The sequence below is a fragment of the Diceros bicornis genome, chromosome 17 (genome assembly GCF_020826845.1).
Source record: "Diceros bicornis minor isolate mBicDic1 chromosome 17, mDicBic1.mat.cur, whole genome shotgun sequence".
Lineage (NCBI taxonomy): Eukaryota > Metazoa > Chordata > Mammalia > Perissodactyla > Rhinocerotidae > Diceros > Diceros bicornis.
In genome coordinates, this window is record NC_080756.1 from 5,568,225 (window position 1) to 5,587,402 (window position 19,178).

Consider the following 19,178-nt stretch of genomic DNA (forward strand, 5'->3'; position numbering starts at 1 on the left):
CCTTATTTTTCGGATGAGAAAACCAAGGACCAGAGATGATGACCGACTTTCTGAGGATCACAGAGGGAGTTAGTGACAGAGCTGGCAAAGGAACACCTATCTTCTGACAGCCAGAGCAGAGCTTTCCACTTTGTTTCAGTCTGAAACTTTACGCTGTGAGAAAGTGCAACGTCACCACATCACACTTCCACGGTCCCATAAATGTGGAAGGAAAGAATTACCTACAGTTTTTCTCCCGGAGTGGAGTGTGACGAAGTCTGTTGATCTGTTTTTGTGTTATCCAGTCCAATACACACACACACACATTAATGTTCCCTTTTGAGGCAGTACCTGGAAGGGCTTGTTACAGGCAACTGCTTGGTTCTGGCTGTGATGTATTTCCCCCAGTATAGTGCCCGGGACATGTAGGTATTTGATAGAGGTGGTCCCCCAAATCTCAGCGAAATATCAGTGTTGGGTTTTTCTCTTTGATTTCAACATCAGCATAATGGAGATGGTTGGCAGGGAGGCAGTGTGGTATCATGGAAACCATGCTGGGCCCGTCCTGATGGATGGGCCTTGGAAATACAACTTAAACTCCCTCGCCCTCAGCTTCCCCACATGAGCTCCTAGAATTTTTCCAGCTCTAAAGTGTCACATTCCGTCATTTTACCTTAGAGGGGCTTTGTGAAGACTGACCTGTTTACAAAGCCCTCTGAGATCCCGTATTGTGGAAATTCCAACAGCATCAAAAGGAAGTACAGAAACAGATTTTTCAATGAGAGTTGAAAAGTGTTTAATAGTCAGATAGTATATATATCTTTAAAAATAGCACTGTTTTTACACGGCTTTGAAAAGTTAGCCTGAGCCTGTGCTAACCTATTTCTAAAAGCCTGGGTACATAGATGGGCCTTGTCTTTTATCCACTGCCTGTGGAGGAAGAAAGACATTATGTTAGCACAGTGTGTACTGACCGTTAGGTTCTGTTGTCCTCTTAATTCATTTTAGAACATTGACTCTTTCCGGGAGATGAGTTCTTTCCCCCAAAATCCACCAATCCTAGAATTACAACCCCTCTCCCTTTCCTTCCTTCTTCCATTTAATAAACATGATTTTTCCGCATGGTACTAGAACTTCTATTACTTTAATTTCCTCTGATAATATCACCCAAAGTGATAGGTCACAAACAAAGAAAATTGAGGGAAAGCACTAATGACAGAAATACACAAGAGATAATGCCATGGTGATTCTAGAAAAAGCTGATGGGAAGAGTTCTGTGGAAATACTTTTTCTCTGGGAGGGAGATAATTTACAAATAAATGTTATGGAAGGATTTGATTTTTTTAGAACAAAGCAACTTTAAAGGGATTGGGAAGAGTGATACAGAGTAGCATGAAGAAATGATACAGTTTGGGAGTGGAAAAAGTAGACAGTGCATCAGTCCAGAGCAGGAGGAGTGGGGAGGACATCTCAACAGGGAGGCTGCTTGTGAATGCAAGAGAGTTTTAAGGTCAACAGTAGATTAGCAGAGCTGGAAGGGGTCTCAGCCTCTGACAGAAAGCATGCAGGGCAGATCTTTACCTTCTGCAAGAACTCAGCCATCATCTTTGAAATCCAGAGTTTCAGCAATTTGATGGCCCACACTTTATGTCCATCCAGAATCTTCCTTGCTACAGTGAAACCTCATTTCTTTTTGTTGTACCTTTAAGGACTTGAGAACAGCAGCCCCGTAGCAGGAATTCATTTACATCAAAGTAAAACTGGTTTTCCAGAATGATGTGTAAAAAAAGAAACCCATCAAGAACTATTGACAACAATGAACTGGGATGGGAAGAGTAATCAATCTGAACACTTAATTTTCAAAAACACTGCTTTGTAAGACTTTTTAAATGGTTTCAATGAACTTTTGGTCTGTTTTTCTGAATCCTTCTTGTTCATTCATGTCATTTAAAATAGATACGAGTATTACATCTAATGCATGGCATGAGGAAAGAATTTTACCCACACTAAGTTTCATAATCAAGTGGACTTTTTCCATATAGTATAAAATTGCTAACTCATATTCAGCTGGTGGTAAACTAGGATTTTCCAGATCTGAATGGCCTAGTGTCAGTTGCCCCATTATACTTTAGCAATTGGCTTTTCGCCCCTGCAAATGTTATTCTAGTTTTAATTGTGTCGTATTTTAATTGGTTAAGAACATTTGGCTACTTCTGTCTTCCAGAGTATTAAAACCTGCTTAATGTAAGAAAATCTACAGCTTTTGTGGACATCTTCACATTTTGTTTATAAAAGTCACTATTAAGAATATCTAATAGATTGGTTTCCAAGACCACTCTGAATGAAACACCACCCAGTGTGTTCACCAGCAGTGATTTTGACCTGGAGGTCAGCTGTCCACTGCTTCCCGTCCTCTCTTCTGAGGAAGGACATCAGTTTAGTCACTGTTTGCTTCTCGTGCCTCTATGTTGATGTTTAGATTGTTCTTCTGGGTATTAAGAGAGCCGTGGAGATACTGATGCTGACCAGTCTATAATTTCCAGAGCTATCTTCTTTTTTTTTGCAAAAAAGATGAATATAGGAGACCCACTTCTCAGTGCCTTTTAGTTTCCACACATTCACACAAGTCATGATTCAGATCATATCCACCTTGCTGATTTTCGTACATCCAGTTTTCCCATTGATCTCTTTCTTTTCCTCTTTATGTAGCCTGTTATCCTCTATCACAACTGGGGACCAAAACCAGCTCACTGATATTTTCTTACAAAACAGTCAAACTGAGGATATTAAAAGCCTGATCCTTCTCCCCTATGGTGTTACTGGTCATCTCTGATCATCTCTTTTTTGTGTGTGTGCAAGACATTTGAAATCACTTTAGTAAAATAAAGTTGGACAACTGAAATAGATTGGTAATAGTTAGTTATGGTCTCTGCCTTTAAAATTATAATCAAATAGAGGAGATTTGGGGCCAGATACCGCGTTTTGATGTAGATGAGTACAATGAACGCATTGTGAGTCAGTAATGCAAATTTTAATTTGAAAGCTAGTAACATATTTACAAGTGAAGTTCTATATAGTGGCAGTACAGTCATAAAGATTACTTTAGCAGTGCTATTTTGAACTAAGGAATCTAAAAGTATATAAATTTGCTGGAAGTTAGCTTTGGCAACTTTCACATATGTTCCAAAAGAAAAAAAAATTTCATGATCTCAGGTAACAAAACTGAATAAGATGACTCTGGGGGTGGGGGGGTAGTAATAGTTGTGAGGGAGGGTCCGAGATGCAAAAATAACTTCTTTGATGGGTCCCCTCTTTATGTATTGCTTTTGGCTTTATATACTCATCTTTCTTTAAAGATCTGATGTTTAGTCCAAAAAGATGGGACTAATCTTTATTTGGATATCTTTTATTCTGTCGTTAAGTGTTACTTCAATTCAGACTTCTTTGTCCTCTTAGATCAGAAAACTCTGTTGGTTTTTTTGTTGGTTTTTTTGTTTTAACTGCTGTGGCCTTGGGTTTGGGTACTTTTCTTCCCAAATCTTCTCTTGCATGCTTACTTCTTTTTATCCCAAAATGAAGCCAATTAAGGTATACTGAACACTCACATTTTAAATTTAGTAATAATGTAATTTAGCTTAACCAGAGAGAGAGAGAGAGAGATAAATATAAATCATAGATAGTGTAGATGATGACATAATGGCTTCCTAGCCAGGTCTCAGTCATTTGAGAACTTCACACGAGAGCGCACCTTTGCTAAATGAATATATTTTCCACTTATGTTTTTAACAATGATTTGTTGGAAAAGTTTTTTTTTTCCCTGATATATTTTTTAAAGCACACAAGCTATGTAATTAAGTAAAATGTTACTGGCTTTTATTAAATTGCTTTTCACTAATGAGTGTCTATTGGATTTGGGGGAAATATTTATCCTTTTAAGCTTTCCAAAAATCCTGCCTGTTAGTACCCACACCCTAGCTTAGGGGCCTGAAGAGTTCAAGGCTGACAGTAGCTGTGAAAAGTTTCATAGCCTTTTAAGAAAGTTCAACGTCTATGTTTGGGAAGAGATATATGTATTATGCAAGACTGCTAGCTAATGCAGAGATTGTAACATGTGGAATTCATAAAGGTCCAATTACAGGACCGTCACTGTTTGCCATGGTTTTAACTTATGTAAGTTATTGATTATACTTTCATGAGATCATAATCAAAAGGTTATTCTTTGGTAATGGTGTGTTAGAAGAGCTTTATCCTGAACTTCAAAGCCGTCCTCTGAGCTCCAAGAACAAAGGCTTGGAAGTCTGAACCAGGGCCAGGATCGGTCTGTGTGAGTTAACGACGTTCCACGCCATCCGGGAGCCGAATCGACCCATCCACGTGCATGAACTTTCTCTCATCACATCAGATCAACAATCATCAGTAAAAGATGACAGTTGATTCAGCTTTAATGTGCCTTTTTTTAATGAATCAGCTTGACTAACTGCGGTGTCTGCTCACATCTGTCCCATAACCGTTTATTTTAACTGTAAAGTATTGTCATTCACTGTGCTCTTGGAAGAGAGTGATTATCATTAACTAGGTTTACATCTAGGAGGGGGAAGTGCAAATACTAAAGAATTTACAGGAAATAATGCTTAGAAATGAGAAAAAAATAAATAATATACAATAATTAAAAAGCAATAAAGGAGAGTTCAGATTTGTCCTAATATTCTGGCATGTTTTAAGTGGGCAGAATAGAGAGACTGTGAGGTTGGCCAACATTACAAATGGAAAATATGCTGCCCCCTCTTTGGCTCTTAAAATCCTTATATAGGGATCTAGAGATGAGAATAAAATGGAGGGAGTAAGTTGTGGGGCTCTCTGTGGAAAGAGCACCCCAGCGGAAGGCACAATTAGTGCCAAGTCCCTCAGGTGGGAGTGCACCTGGCTCATTAAGGAAGCAGCAGGGAAGCCAGTGTGGCTGGACCGGGGTAGGTGGGGAGCCGTGGGTAGGAGCATCCAACCAGGAAGTGTTACTCTCTGTGAACTGAAGCTTATTCATTCAATGCAGCTGGCAATATGAAACTGTTTTTTTCTTTTTTAAAATGCTTTTTATTATGGAAATTTTCAAACATACACAAATATAGACAGAATAGAAAAATGAACACCCATTTAACCATCACCCAGATTCAAGAATTATTAACTCATGGCCAGTCTTGTTTCAACTATACTTCCCACCCACTTCCTCCCTCTCATAGTATTTTGAAATAATCTCAGATATCAGATCATTTTATCTACAGATGTTTTAGTATGTGTCTATAAAACATAGGAACTTTAAAAAAAAACCCTCAAAACTATTAAAAATAATTTGCTAATGTAATCAAATATACAGTTCGTGTTCAGATTTCCAACTATCTCTCATAAATGTCATACGTTTTTAACAGTTTGTTTGAATGAGGATCCAAATAAGATCCACACGTTGTGAGTGGTTGATAGGTCTTGAGGTCTCTTTCAATCTGTAGGTTTCCCCTCCATCTCTCTCTTTTTTTATTCCTTCAAATTTGTGTTGAGGAGACTGTTTTTTTTTTTTTATAATTTTATTTATTTATTTTTTCCCCCAAAGCCCCAGTAGATAGCTGTATGTCATAGCTGCACATCCTTCTAGTTGCTGTATGTGGGACGCGGCCTCAGCATGGCCGGAGAAACGGTGCGTCGGTGCGCACCCGGGATCCGAACCCGGGCTGCCAGCAGTGGAGCACACGCACTTAACCACTACGCCACGGGGCCAGACCAGGAGACTGGTTTTTGGCTTGTCGAGTTTCCCACAGCCTGGATTTTCCTGATAACATCTTTGTGGTGTGGTTTTACTTGTTCTTCTAGCCTCTAAATTTCCTGTAAATTAATAGTTCAGTAAGACATTTCTAATTTATTTTAAAGCTAAAGAAATAAGACAATTGCGATTTTGCCTATATATGCTAAATTGAACTGTAAACCCACATCTGCAACAAGCAGAAAAGGAAAAGATTTTCTTAAACGATTTTCTCTTCTCCCTGTACCCACAGCACATGGCTGATGTCCTTAGCTGGTGGGAACCCCCTTGATCACGCTCCTCCAGCCCCAACACCCAGAAATCCCCAGGCTGCCCCTTTCTACCTATGGGATCTACCATTGTCTGGAAACTTCTGCTGGTATGCCCCCCCAGTAAGGGACTCGCACATTGATCCTGTTAACAATGACTACCATTTGTTGAATGCTTACTGTCTGCCGACGTTTGCTACCTACCTTACGCACATTTTTTACTTTAATCTTGGCAACAACACTGTGAAGTGGGTGCTGGCCTCCCTTCAGTTCCCCAAGCCACCCATGTCCTGTCAGAGCTCATGCACCTGATCTGTCCTCTGTGGAAAATGCCGCCCCCTCTTTCACCTGTTGAACTTCTGCTCATTAAGCGGATCTCAGTTCTGTCATTCTTCTCAGGCAAGCCTTTCTTGACCCCCAAGCTAACTTGAATTACATTTTCTCAAAGCACTACCTACTTCTCCTATGAGGCACTTTATCACAGGCTTAACTTTTTAATTATTTGGTTTATGAGCAACTCTCTTGCAGCCTGCAAGCTCCACAAGCACAACTACTAGGTCTGTTTTCACTCATCCTTGGCATCGTAGGCATACACAGTGCCCACTGCCTGGCACACTCAATACGTATGTGTTGATAAATAGGAGGCTAAGACTGCACAAGGCCAGCTAATAAGCAGTGAAATTGGAATTCAAGCCAAACTGGTCTGACTGTATCCCAGATTTCACCCAAATTCACCCCAGCCTGTGGATGTTATTATTTGGACTGTTAGCTGTCTCTGTGGAGACCAGCACAGGACCAGGTTGGTCTCCTTGAGCATGGCCCCATTATCCCCCATTTCCTGCTGACTTGTGATTGGGTCCCCATGTCTACCTTTCTTTCTCAAGGCTTCACATGTACACTTGGGCTTCTGTTTTATTTAAAGTCAGAAATTTCATGACTTGGACTGGACATGGTAAGAGGTGATTTAACTAATGTTTTTCAGGATATGACTAATTTGACTTAAAGCTTGTATTCATTTTTTTGTAAACAGTTTTTGAGCCACAAAAAATATGTTAGTCATTGGGGATTCAAATAAGAATAAACAAAGTCCCTCCCATAGAGGAGAGTTTAATGGGAAAGATAAATAAATAGATTGTTACTATCAGTACAATAGTCAAGATAAAGGAGAGGACAGGAAAGAAGCATCTGGAGGAGGAAAGTTTTACCAAAGAGGTGACATTTCACCTGAACCTAGAGAAGTAAGTCAAAGTTTTCTTTGTAGACAAGGGCAGGGAGTGGACATTCCAGCCGTAGAGTAGGAAGCAGGGTTCATGAGAGAGCATGGCAGTTCGGTGACTCAAAGCTTGCTGTGGCTGGATCAAAGACTTGTAAGGGAAGACGTGAGAAAAGAGGCTGGTGGGCAGAGCCAGATACAAAGCTGTAGCTAAACTCTTCCTTGTGATTAGAAACCATTAAGGGTTTTAAGTAGGGGCAGTGATGTGACCTGCTTCGTATTTAGCAAGGAAAACTGGATAGTAATGTAGATTGGAGGGGATAAATCTGGAGGTCATGAGTTAATAGGAAGATACATTAGGAGACAGACAGGAGCGTGGGTGAGAAATGTCTGAATTTTGGTAGTAGCAATGGGAAGGAAAAGAAGGGATAGATTTGAGAAATCAGTGAAGTTTGTGGACGTGGTTAGTGAAAGAAAAGTTGGTCTAGAAAGACTTCCAAGTGTGTGTCTTGGGCGATCAGGTATGTAGTGCTTGCTATCTAAAGAAACAAGTGAACAGGTTCATTGGGACGGTAATGAGTTTGGTTCAAACATGTTAAGTCCAAGGGGAGATGTCTGGTAGACAGCTGTTATATGGGATATGAGTCTAGAGCTCAGAAGAAGGGTGAACACTGGAGGTAAAAATTTGGAGGTCACTGAAATATAGGTGTAAATTGAAGTCATGGAAACAGATAAGATACCCCAAGAAGAGCACAGAAGCAAGAAGAGCAGACCAGAAGTTGTTTCCTGGAAACATCAACATTTAAGGCAGTGGTTCTTAACTTTTTTTGAGTCATGGTCTCCTTTAAGAATGTGATGATAGCTTGGATCTACTCTCCCCAGAAAAATAGTTGTGTACATATGAACACAAAAGCTATGGATTCTCTAGGGGTGCATGGGCCCATATTCAGAACTCTTTGTAAGGTGCAGCTATAGAGAGAGAAGCATGTGAAAGTCATTAGATAAAGATTGATCAGAGAAGGAGAAGGAAAATTCAAAGAGATTGTTGAGGGCCGACCCCACGGCTTAGCGGTTAAGTGCGTGCGCTCCGATACTGGCGGCCCGGGTTCGGATCCCGGGCACGCAGTGACACACTGCTTGTCCAGCCATGCTGAGGCCGCGTCCCACATACAGCAACTAGAAGGATGTGCAGCTATGACATACAGCTATCTACTGGGGCTTTGGGGGGTAAAAAAGGAGGAGGATTGGCAATAGATGTTAGCTCAGAGCCGGTCTTCCTCAGCAAAATGCGGAGGATTAGCACGGATGTTAGCTCAGAGCTGATCTTCCTCACAAAAAAAAAAAAAGAGAGAGAGAGATTGTTGCTATATATAGATCAAAAAAGAAAGAGAAGTTGATTGTAATACAAAATTTCAGAGAATACAGGAGAGATCAAGATGAAAAAGTATTCAATAGGTTTAACAACTTGGAAGTCATCAGCAACCTTTTATGAAAACATTTTAATAATAATGGGGGCACAAGCCATACTGTAGTGAGCTGAGGACTAATGGGCAAGGAAACAGAGGCCGTGAATATGGACTCCTCTGGAAGCATTGTAATGACGGGAAGGAGGAAAGATAGCCTGGTGGAGATAGGGTTGGGTTTTTAACCTTTTCATCACATTAATATCCATGAGGACAGTTGACAAAATCGAAGGAGCCAGTCTCAGAGGATATGGGAAGGAAGCAAGATTGAATGTGGATATGGCCTATTTATAGGTGGATGGAGGAAAAGTTCAGAGAATTCATATCTAGCAATCTCTGTTTTCTTTGTGAATAGGATATGGTCATCAGTTGAGTGAAGATAGCAGGAATGGGGCAGAGGACTTTGGGGAAACTATGGAATGGTTGTGTGTAGGAGAAGGAAGAGACTAGGGTGTTTAAAAGAATTGCTCAGGGGTACTAGGGGGCAGTTGAAGTTGGCCACATAGATTTAACCAGTCCTCCGATTATGGATTTTCATCATCATTGGTCTCCAGGAAATTGCTTCAGTTCTGCCTCAGTTTCTCTTTTTCTTAAAGAGGATGAATGGTGCATGTCTGAGTAACAATTTTAAAATAGCAAATATCTAGAGGAGCTTAGAAGATTAAAAAGATTAATTGTGCTATATGTTCTAGACAATGGCTTTCTCTGAAGTATAAAAAAATTTATGGTGATGACTGTTATTTGAATCTTCTGCTAGTAAGACCAGTTCCCTAAATTTTGGACTTTGAAAATCTGTAACTATGAAGTTATAGACTTTTTTTTTTCTGTTTAGCTCTTAGATAGAACAACTGGTCATTGGAGGATGTCTTGTAACATAGTATTCTGATACATGAAATTGCAATTATATGAACAAAGAAGTCAAATTAAGGTGTATCTTATAACCTTTACCAAAATAGTTTAATGCATTTTTTCAAAACATAAAATTAAGGGGAATAGTCTGTTTTTTCTGGTTTTTATCAAAGAAGTAAGTTAATACTGTCCAGGTGTATTCAATAAAAACTGTATTAAAGAATTTCAGAAAACTACCTGAAGCTAAAACTAAGAAAAATATGACCTAATATTAAGTATTTTGAAAGCCGTCACTGAGAATATCTCCTGACATTTCTAAGTCAGTTGAAATTCTTCAAACACTTTTTATCAATAGAATGAAATAAAAACACCACCCTTAGAGAAAACTATGCATTATAAAGAACTCTGAAAGAAATGGGACATTAATTTTGCCCCTTTTGAGATAGTTATATGTGCTACCCAAATTTATTTGTACATTTTATAAATGTCATTCTGTCCTAAAAAATGTGATGTGCTGAAATACACCGCCATGTGAATTGCATGGAGATAACAAGGGGATGAGATGCTGATGAAAAAAAAATGCACTGCATGGGGTATAAGGGTAATTACTCATAATAATTCAGTAATTAATATTAATAATTCAATAATTATTATTAATTTAATAGTAATTAAATTATCATTAAAGAAATAGCTCTTAGCACAGTTCTCTTTTCCCCCCATATAAATCAGTACCCAATGATTGCTTCTGAAGCTTTAAGAAAAGAAATATTCAAATATAAATCTTAAGATGAGAAGAAAAAAATAGGAAAAGTACTTCCTTTCCTTTTTCAGAACTGAAATCTCCCTCTCCCATCTCCTCAAAAATACCTGCACCTACACTGCTGATTTAGTATCCCTTCCACATTGTCCAATAATTATTCTGCCTTAGCAGCTAAGAGAAACTTGTAGCTGTGCCCCCAAGTTCTTCCACACTGTTTCTTTTCCATACCTCTTGTTTCGACTGTCCCTAGTCCCCAAAGTGCCAGCCACATCACTTGTAAGGAAATTTTCTTTCCTCGGTCCCTTACCTTGCCCCACCGAATATTGCCCAGTACTTTCGTTCTTCCCAGTGTCCGATTTTTAGGGTGGCATTGACCGTGACTTTGCAAATGCTTGAATTAGGGCAGGCTCACCATGAAGAGGAGGTACTTGTCCCGGAAGCCTTGGAGTAAAGAGGAACGAAGCTCCAGCAGCCCCGCTGCTGCCTACGTTGCCCTTTCCGTGGAAATTTTGGCAGTCTGGTGAAAGCAGTGTGCTGAACAGGGGCTGTATTTTCTTGAGAGCACACTTAGTCTTTATACTGATACCCTTTTTTTCAGTCTTTAGAAGAACTGGAAAAAAACCTTTTCCATTCCCCAACGCTTTGCCTTTCTACTTCCTTGCTACCCCTCCCTTAAAAAATAAAAATTAAAAAAAAACCTAGCTTTTGGTTTTATCTGATACAAAAATAGCAATTTTGGTCTCTATTGCATTGCTTTCCTATCATTAGGAATCTTAAGAGAGAGTGACTAGCCAATGGTTTGTCAGATAGCCTGTCTGTTTCTGGTTTGCATGAGCAGTAGTGGTTCCAAACCCTCGGAGGAAAAAATGGAAAATGTCTTTAGATATTTCAGAGTCATGTGAAGCCAAACCATGTGATCTCCGGCCAGTTTTAGTTTACAAAACTCTCTTGGTCCCGGATGTGTTTACTTGGAGTTTCAGTTTTAATATTACCATTATATTCCAGTAACTTCACTCCCTCAACCCAGCCCACTGACTGTGTGGTCTAGGCTAGTGTGTGTAAAAAGGATTACTAGATCAGAAGAACTGGGCTGATAGAGATTCTCTCTTTCAACAATGTGCATTTCAATTGAAGCCAGGAGCGGTGAAATAATAACTGCTCTGCATGAGAAGGTGCTTTTCCTTTTTGCTTTTGAAACAAGTTCTTCTTAGAGCCAGTTTCAAAAGAAGACAGGAAAAAAGTCATTGTTGATATTGCACAGATATGTCATAGTGACACTGCAATTGCATATGGTAATTTACAGAAAGCAAAATTTATATGTCTATACAATTTTACAAAATTTATAAACTTTTAAATTTATATAAATTACATGTAATTACAATTATATGTATGTAACTTATAGAAGAGACCCAAGTGGGAAACATGAACCAGAAGAGCATTGGACAAAGTAGTGTTTCTTAACTGGATCTTGTCTACACTATCTGCTTACATTCTTTCTGGGAGCTTCATTGCCAAGGTTTTGCCCCCCAGACAAGCATAAAACAGTTACAGACTACACAGATTGGCTGCATATCAAATGTCGATGTTGGTTTGATTGTTCTCTTTTTCAAAAATGTTCTCTATTCTCTATGTACGCTGCGGTGACTGGCCACACAGCAAAGTAAAAGAATCTTTTGACCCATAAAACTATTTAGCAATTGCCAAAACAGAAATGCTACTGCTGCCTGTCAGTAGAATCAGAGGCTAGTGCCATTTCACCACAACAGTGTGTTCTGGAGTGCCTTGGGCTGATGCATCTGGATGCTTCTCAGTAGGTCATTCATCTATTCAGCAAATATTTGTTAAATACTTTGCTTGTGCACAATGCTGAGTGAATCTCCATTAAAGTCTTGGAAAAAAATAATGCCATCCTTAACCACAAAGAATCCAAAAGGTATATGAGAATACATGATATACACACATGAAAAGTTTCATAATAATACATGGCAGTATATGTTTAAGGGCCCAGCTGGTTTAAGTCCTATTGCAGGTCAGTTAGGTGAAAACACTGGAATAGACACGGCTATGGTATGTTCAGAGCAGGCCAGTGGAGCTCCAGAAGAAGATCCCTGTTGGGGAAGAGTAAGAAATAACGGAGGGCCGGCCCCGTGGCTTAGCAGTTAAGTGTGTGCGCTCCACTGCTGGCGGCCTGGGTTCGGATCCCGGGCGCGCACCGACGCACCGCTTCTCCAGCCATGCTGAGGCCGCGTCCCACATACAGCAACTAGAAGGATGTGCAGCTATGACATACAACTATCTACTGGGGCTTTGGGGGAAAAAAATAAATAAGTCAAATAAAAAAAAAAAAAGAAAGAACGGAAATTTGAAGGCAGACTGTGGAGGACACTTAACAGGCTAAAGAGGCCTTATTCTGGAGATAAGGGGAGACAGGAAAGGATGGTGACATGGCAAAAGTGATGTCTTAATTAGATTTATCGCTTATATTATGGCAGATATTTTAAAGAGGAAGGCAAGACGAATATTTCAGAAAACATTCTAGTAATGCCAACGGGAGAGAATGAAGGCTGGGTTAGGGTGGAAGCAGTGGGAATGAAAAGAAGGGACAGAATTGAAAGACATTATAAAAAAAGGATACGATTTTGGTGTCTGGCTTTTGGGAGACGAGGTAGAGGGAAGAAACAACAACTCTGAGGTTCGGTACCTTTGTTGTTGGACAAATGATGATACTGTTGACAGATATAAAGAAATCAGGTGAGGAAGCTGGTTTGGGAAGATAATGAATTTGGCTGCATGCACGCAAGCATGGCCACGAGGCAGTGTGAATAGTTCACGTAGAGCATCATTGCCCAAAAGGAGGTAGTTCAGTCTGTGAAGGTGCGTGAGTTTCATGACAGAATATAAAAGGAGATGAGCTGAGGTCTGAGTCTTAGCGATTTTCTGTGATCATGAGCTGAGAGGAGGTAAGTTAATGAGGAAATGCCAGAAAATCAAGACACAGGAGGAGAATCAGCAGAATGTCACAGAATCCAAGGATAACGAGTCTTGAGTTTGAAGGATGAAATTTTGCAGAGAGGTGACAAGAAAGAATGCTGAGGGAGAATGAGAGATCTGGCAATTTTCGGTCTAGACATTCAGGCGTCAGATTATTTTAAGCATTGGGCTCGCTTGTTTGTTTTGTTTGAGACTTTAACATTGAACTATTTTCCTTTCCTGGTTATTTTAGTAGATTTCTTCTTGCTCTTCACATACAGTGTAGGAGCTATTTTATATCCCTTTAGTAATTCTCATACTTAGTGCCTGGCTAATCTGAACACACTTGTACACTATAATAATAGTAGATTGTGAGAATTAAATGAACGATAGTGGAGTATAGAAAATGCTCAACAAAAATTATCTGTAAATTTTTAAACCTTAAGGCATCTGTATGTTTTCTATCTATAAACCACTTGACATTTTCTTTGTGACAAATATGATACCGTTATTCGTTTGTTCTCCCATGAGCACGTAGGTCAGCATCGAGATACATGAAGTTAAAAGAGGTTTGAGAGTTATGGTTTTATGAAGAACCTTTGATTCTTAACTCAGAGGCTCCTGCAATTATTGTGCTTATTAGATTAAGTATATACCATAAACCCAGAACTTCAAAGGTAGAAAAGAAATACTGGTTTCTCTCCATTCCTCCCAATGGTTAATGCGATTCTCTGCTTCCTTTCTCTGTGTCTACTGAAAAAAGAGGGCCAGAGTGAAGGCCTTATGAGTCATTCCATTTTGTTGTTTAAATGATGTCTTCATCTCTAAATGATGTCTTCATCTCTTCTGGAAGGAACAACCCTAATATTTAGCCAAGTCTCTTGGAAGCATGTTAAATGGCCTCCAACTCTCCTCTCTTGATAATATTTCAGTGTCTTTTATACTGCTCCATGAAAAGAAAATTTACTGCATGGCAAACCAGGCCAGCAAGATTTTTCAGCAACTTAATTTAGAAGTGAATTATTCTCCTGAATAGACCCATTCTTTGAATACAAGGCAGTCTTTTCATGTGTTTCCCAAATACGCACCTACTTACCTTTACCTGAGCTTCCACTGGTATCATTTAATGAAACAAAATATACTTTTTCCTAATGGAGGTTTCATGCTCTCCAATATGCCACCTCCCTATTACAGTTCATCCTCTGAGTTCCTTTTATCTAAGTAATAAATCTACAATTTGTGAAGCTTGTTCCCAAACATTAAAGCTAGCTCTCTCTTCTCTTTGGCATAGAATTTAGGTTTTATTTGCTCCCAAATAAGTTTTTCCATTGAAGAGGTTTGGGACTAAGCATATTTATTATATTATAAATAAAGTAAAAACAGAAAGGCCTGTCTAGAAGTTAGACTGTGACATTGTAAATCTATCACTTATTTCATCAGCCATTTTCTATGACTTTGAGGGAAATATTTTAACCCTTAAGTTAAATGAGTAATATATGTCATCTCTACCTCGTGGTAGAGATGATAATTTATTTGTAGAAATATTTCGATGGTATTGGTGGTTTGGGTAGATCTCTTTATAATAACAAAGTGAAACTTTGAAAGAAGTCGGTGTCAAGATCAGAGACAAAGGGTTGGTCAATTTCTACGTGGTTTTCAAGTTGGAATTTTTAAGAAGGCAATGAAAATAATGCATGGACAAACACCTTTTTAAAAAAATATACCAAGTATGAAGGAAATTATATTTCAGAGATTACAGCATCATTATCGTCTTCAAAAAGAAAGACAAACAAACAAAGATTTTCTCTGGCAACTGCCTTTTACTAGTAAAATCCAATCAAGGAACTGTTGTGACCAGTACCTGCCCTGTGATACAGTCTTACAATGGCAGTAGAAAAACCATGATTTTACTGATTCTCAAAGAAATCAAAGGGATACCTTATAACCTCTACTCTGAAATGTGTTATTGATAAGATCATATTATTGGCTGTCCAGAGAAGTCCCCTAGCAGAATCACGTTGGGCAGTCATGCCAACACGAATTATAAACTCTCTGACACTGAATATAACGGATTCCGTGTTTCCCAGCCTACTTTATGGGGCCATACTCAACAGCATCAACAGAAGACCCGAAGGATCTATGAAGTTATGTTTCTGGACTCTGAGTGAAATGCCTTCAGTTCCCTGTTCTTTGAACATTATCAAAAGTTTTTGAAGGAGACATTCAGAAGCTCCTTTAATACTGAATGTTGTTTTCCTGAAGCACAAAGAGACATGTGAGATATTCAAATCAAATTGTTACGTGAGCACTGCCACACTAAAAAGAAGTACAAGAAGAATATTTCATCTATGATCAGAGAATTAGTCGTTGGTTTTCCTGCAGGGACAGAAATGGTGTTCTCTTTTTCGAAGGAATTCATTCCAAATTGACTAAACTTTCCTGATGCCACTCCTTTCGTCAGACATCTTGCAGTCCTCTGCCTTCCCTTGGACAGGGTAGGAATTGACTGACTTATGACCCTTTATCCTCAAGGCCCTCCTAGTGAATGAATTTAATAAAATTAATTCACGCAACTCGGTTACCCACCTAGGGTGGGTTTTCTGGAACCACTGCCACAACTCAAAGAAGGGGCTGCAGTGGGCATTTGGTTAATGAAGATGCTCCTTTTGGCCTACCAGGAAGTGTTTTTCAACTCACAGCCAGTGTAGACAATGTCCCCATAGCCACTGAGATGACCCCTTTGCCTTATCATCCCCATATGAAGTCCTTAATGCCTAATATATTGATACTGTGACAACGCAGCAAGTTGTATGAATGTCTACCATGTATCTCTTCATATCTTCCATGTTGGAAAATAAATTTCACATTGCATAGAAGAAAGGCCATATTCTTTTTTAAACCTCTTTCTAGCCCCTGTTTATGTAATGAATTTAGATAATTAACCCATCCAAATTCTGGATATCTCTACAGATAACTGCAGAACCACTCAACTTGCCTGACTCTCATTTCGGCATCTGCACTATTGATTGTTCTTTATTCCTAAGCAACAACACGTTGTTTCCTTCACAAACTCTTTCAATACCCCAGTTGAGGATCAGTTAAACATCAAAGCCCCGCAGTGAGATTACCCAGCACCACTTTCAGTATTTCATTGCTGTTCAAGTAGCAGAGATCGTTTTTTCAACTAGATTTGGTGGGAAAATGAAAATATTTACCATGTAAAGTTTTATGGCTTATTGTCAAATTGTGCTGGTGGTTTTGCGTTTTTAGGCTTTTCTCCCTATAATTAAATTGCGACCTTAAATATAAACCTTTTAAAGGGAATGAGACTGAAAAATAAATGTTAACAGCAAGATCATTAAATTTTGGACTGTAATATCTTCTTTTGCCAGTAGGTTGCTGCTTTAATTATCTCTTGTTTATTAGAGCTTTCCAAATTCTGATCAAAAGACTCATTTCAGATTTGAAAAGAATTAAAGAATGACCCAGGAGGCTGAGATGGACTTTCTAAGGGCTTGTTGATAATTGTTTTGATATCACTTGTTTCCTTAAGAGCATTTTTCTCAATCCTTTTAAGAGACAGCGACAAAATAATATGGTTTAAGCTAAAAGGCTACCTTGTAGATATTTTGGATGCTTGTTATTAAAATTTTTAAAGGATCACTTCCCTCCAAACAGAGTCTAATTCTACAGTTCTAAAATGCAGAAGGGTAAGTTATGCCTACACAATATTTTAGACAACGCGTGCTCCAGAGTTCCTGTAGTGAAAATGTCACTCCCATCAGAGGGATGATGAGTTGGGAAGTGCCTTCTCACTCTCTGTGGTTCCCATGGTGCTGACTGTCAATGCCTTTTGTTGTAGGCAGAATACTTCTATGAATTCCTGTCCTTGCGCTCCCTGGATAAAGACATCATGGCGGACCCAACCGTCAACGTCCCTCTGCTGGGAACAGTGCCTCACAAGGCATCAGGTGGGTGGTCTTCACCTCAGAGAAAGGTTTACACTTAAAATGTAATGGTGATGGAAATAATATTTAAGATCCAGACGTGACCCATCAGAGGGATTGTGGAATGTTTTCCTGAAGAGATCTGTTGATTTTAGGGCAGCTCAGTTATTATATTCCTATATCTTTGGAGCAAAAGATTAGGATGGGAGTGAAGAAATGGCAGTTTTATAATTTCCTAAAAACTCTAGATAGCTCCAGTTCATAAATGATTTCAGATTTTAAAAAAAGAAAGAGGGGCCGGCCCAGTGGCATAGTGGTTAAGTCCGCACACTCTGCTTTGGCGGCGTGGGGTTTGTGGGTTCAGATCCTAGGCATGGACCTACACACCACTTGTCAAGCCATGCTGTGGCGGCATCCCATATACAAAATAGAGGAAGATGGGCACACATGTTAGCTCACGCTAATCTTCCTCAGCAAAAAGAGGAAGATTGCAATAGATGTTAGCTCAGGGCCAATCTTCCTTACCAAAAAATATTAAATTAAATTAAATAAAAAAGAAAGAAAGAAAATCACCAAGTGAGATATATTCAGCCAATAAATGTGGATTAATGTAGTGCACACAAATGTGGCAAAGATGCAAAGTAAGTGATTGGGGGCAAATGGGATAAGTCAAGAAAAACCTCCCCCAAATGAGCATTGTATTAAATAAGAATTTGAAGAAGAGAAGAGACATGGAAAAGTGGGAGAAAGGAGTTCAGACTTTCAGTTCTAATCATCCTTCTTTGCTAAGAAAATAATACCAGGGGCCGGCCTGGTGGTGTAAGCGGTTGGGTGCACGCGCTCCACTGCAGCAGCCCGGGGTTCACCGGTTCGGATCCCGGGCACGCACCAACGCCCCGCTTGGCAAGCCATGCTGTGGCGGCGTCCCATATAAAGTGGAGGAAGATGGGCATGGATGTTAGCTCAGGGCCAGTCTTCCTCAGCAAAAAAAGAAAAAGAGGAGTATTGGCAGATGTTAGCTCAGGGCTGATCTTCCTCACACACACACACAAAAATGAAAATAATAATACTGTATGTGATATTTGTTTAGAACTTTTCATCTTACAAAGTACTCATTCATGCATTATCTAATTTGATTCTGGGAGGGAGTCAAGACCAGCATTACAGCTCCATTTTACAAATTAGAAAATTAAGACATATGAAGTTTGACTTTCCGTAAGTCATATATTACTCATAAGCAGTAGAGCTGAGACTAGAACCCAGGTTTTATGACTTTTAGAAAAGTCCAGCGATCACTTATGTTAACATGTTCAAATATTTCCTTCTAATCTATGAATATGTATTTTGACATAATTGTGGTGATATTATATGTTTGGTTTTGCATCATGATATTTTTGCTCTTAACATTTTAACATGAACATTTTCCCGTGTCATTATGGATTTTTCCAGAAGTTGTTTTTAATGCCCTTATAATATTCCATTTTATGAACATACCATAATTTATTTACTCATTCACTTATTGTGTGTTACTTAGATTGTTTTCAGGGTTTGCATACAAGAAGTATCACAATAAGCCTCCTTTTTAAAGTGATAGATTGTCACTGGGCAGGAGCCCTGTTTGTCTTACTCACCGTGACTGCCAACACAGGGCCCAGAACAGAGCAGGCATTGGGAAAACACTTGTTGGATTAATGTGTGTACCAAAATCGTGGAACTTATCTCATTATTTTTGTTAAAATATATTCTTAGAAGTAGAATTACTGTGTCAAAGGAAATGAACTATGAACTTTTAAAAAGGCTCTTAGAACAAATTGCCAAAATGCCAAATTACTCTCCACAAAGGCTGTACCCTGGCTAGCAGTGTGGGGAGCACCCAGCTTACTGGAACCTCATGAACATAGGTTATTAATCATGTTAACTGCTTTGCTGCCTTAAAAAGTGAA

The 19,178-nt window shown here is 39.2% G+C and overlaps 1 protein-coding gene across 1 annotated transcript in view; it reads left to right on the plus strand.

Moving 5' to 3' along the window:
• The window catches only part of WIF1 (WNT inhibitory factor 1), a 66,435-nt gene that overhangs the window by 20,720 nt on the left and 26,537 nt on the right, over positions 1-19,178 (plus strand). Inside the window, exon 3 of the mRNA XM_058557709.1 lies at positions 17,151-17,259. Within this exon, the coding sequence (XP_058413692.1) occupies positions 17,151-17,259 (109 nt within the window). The remainder of the gene's footprint in view (positions 1-17,150; positions 17,260-19,178) is intronic.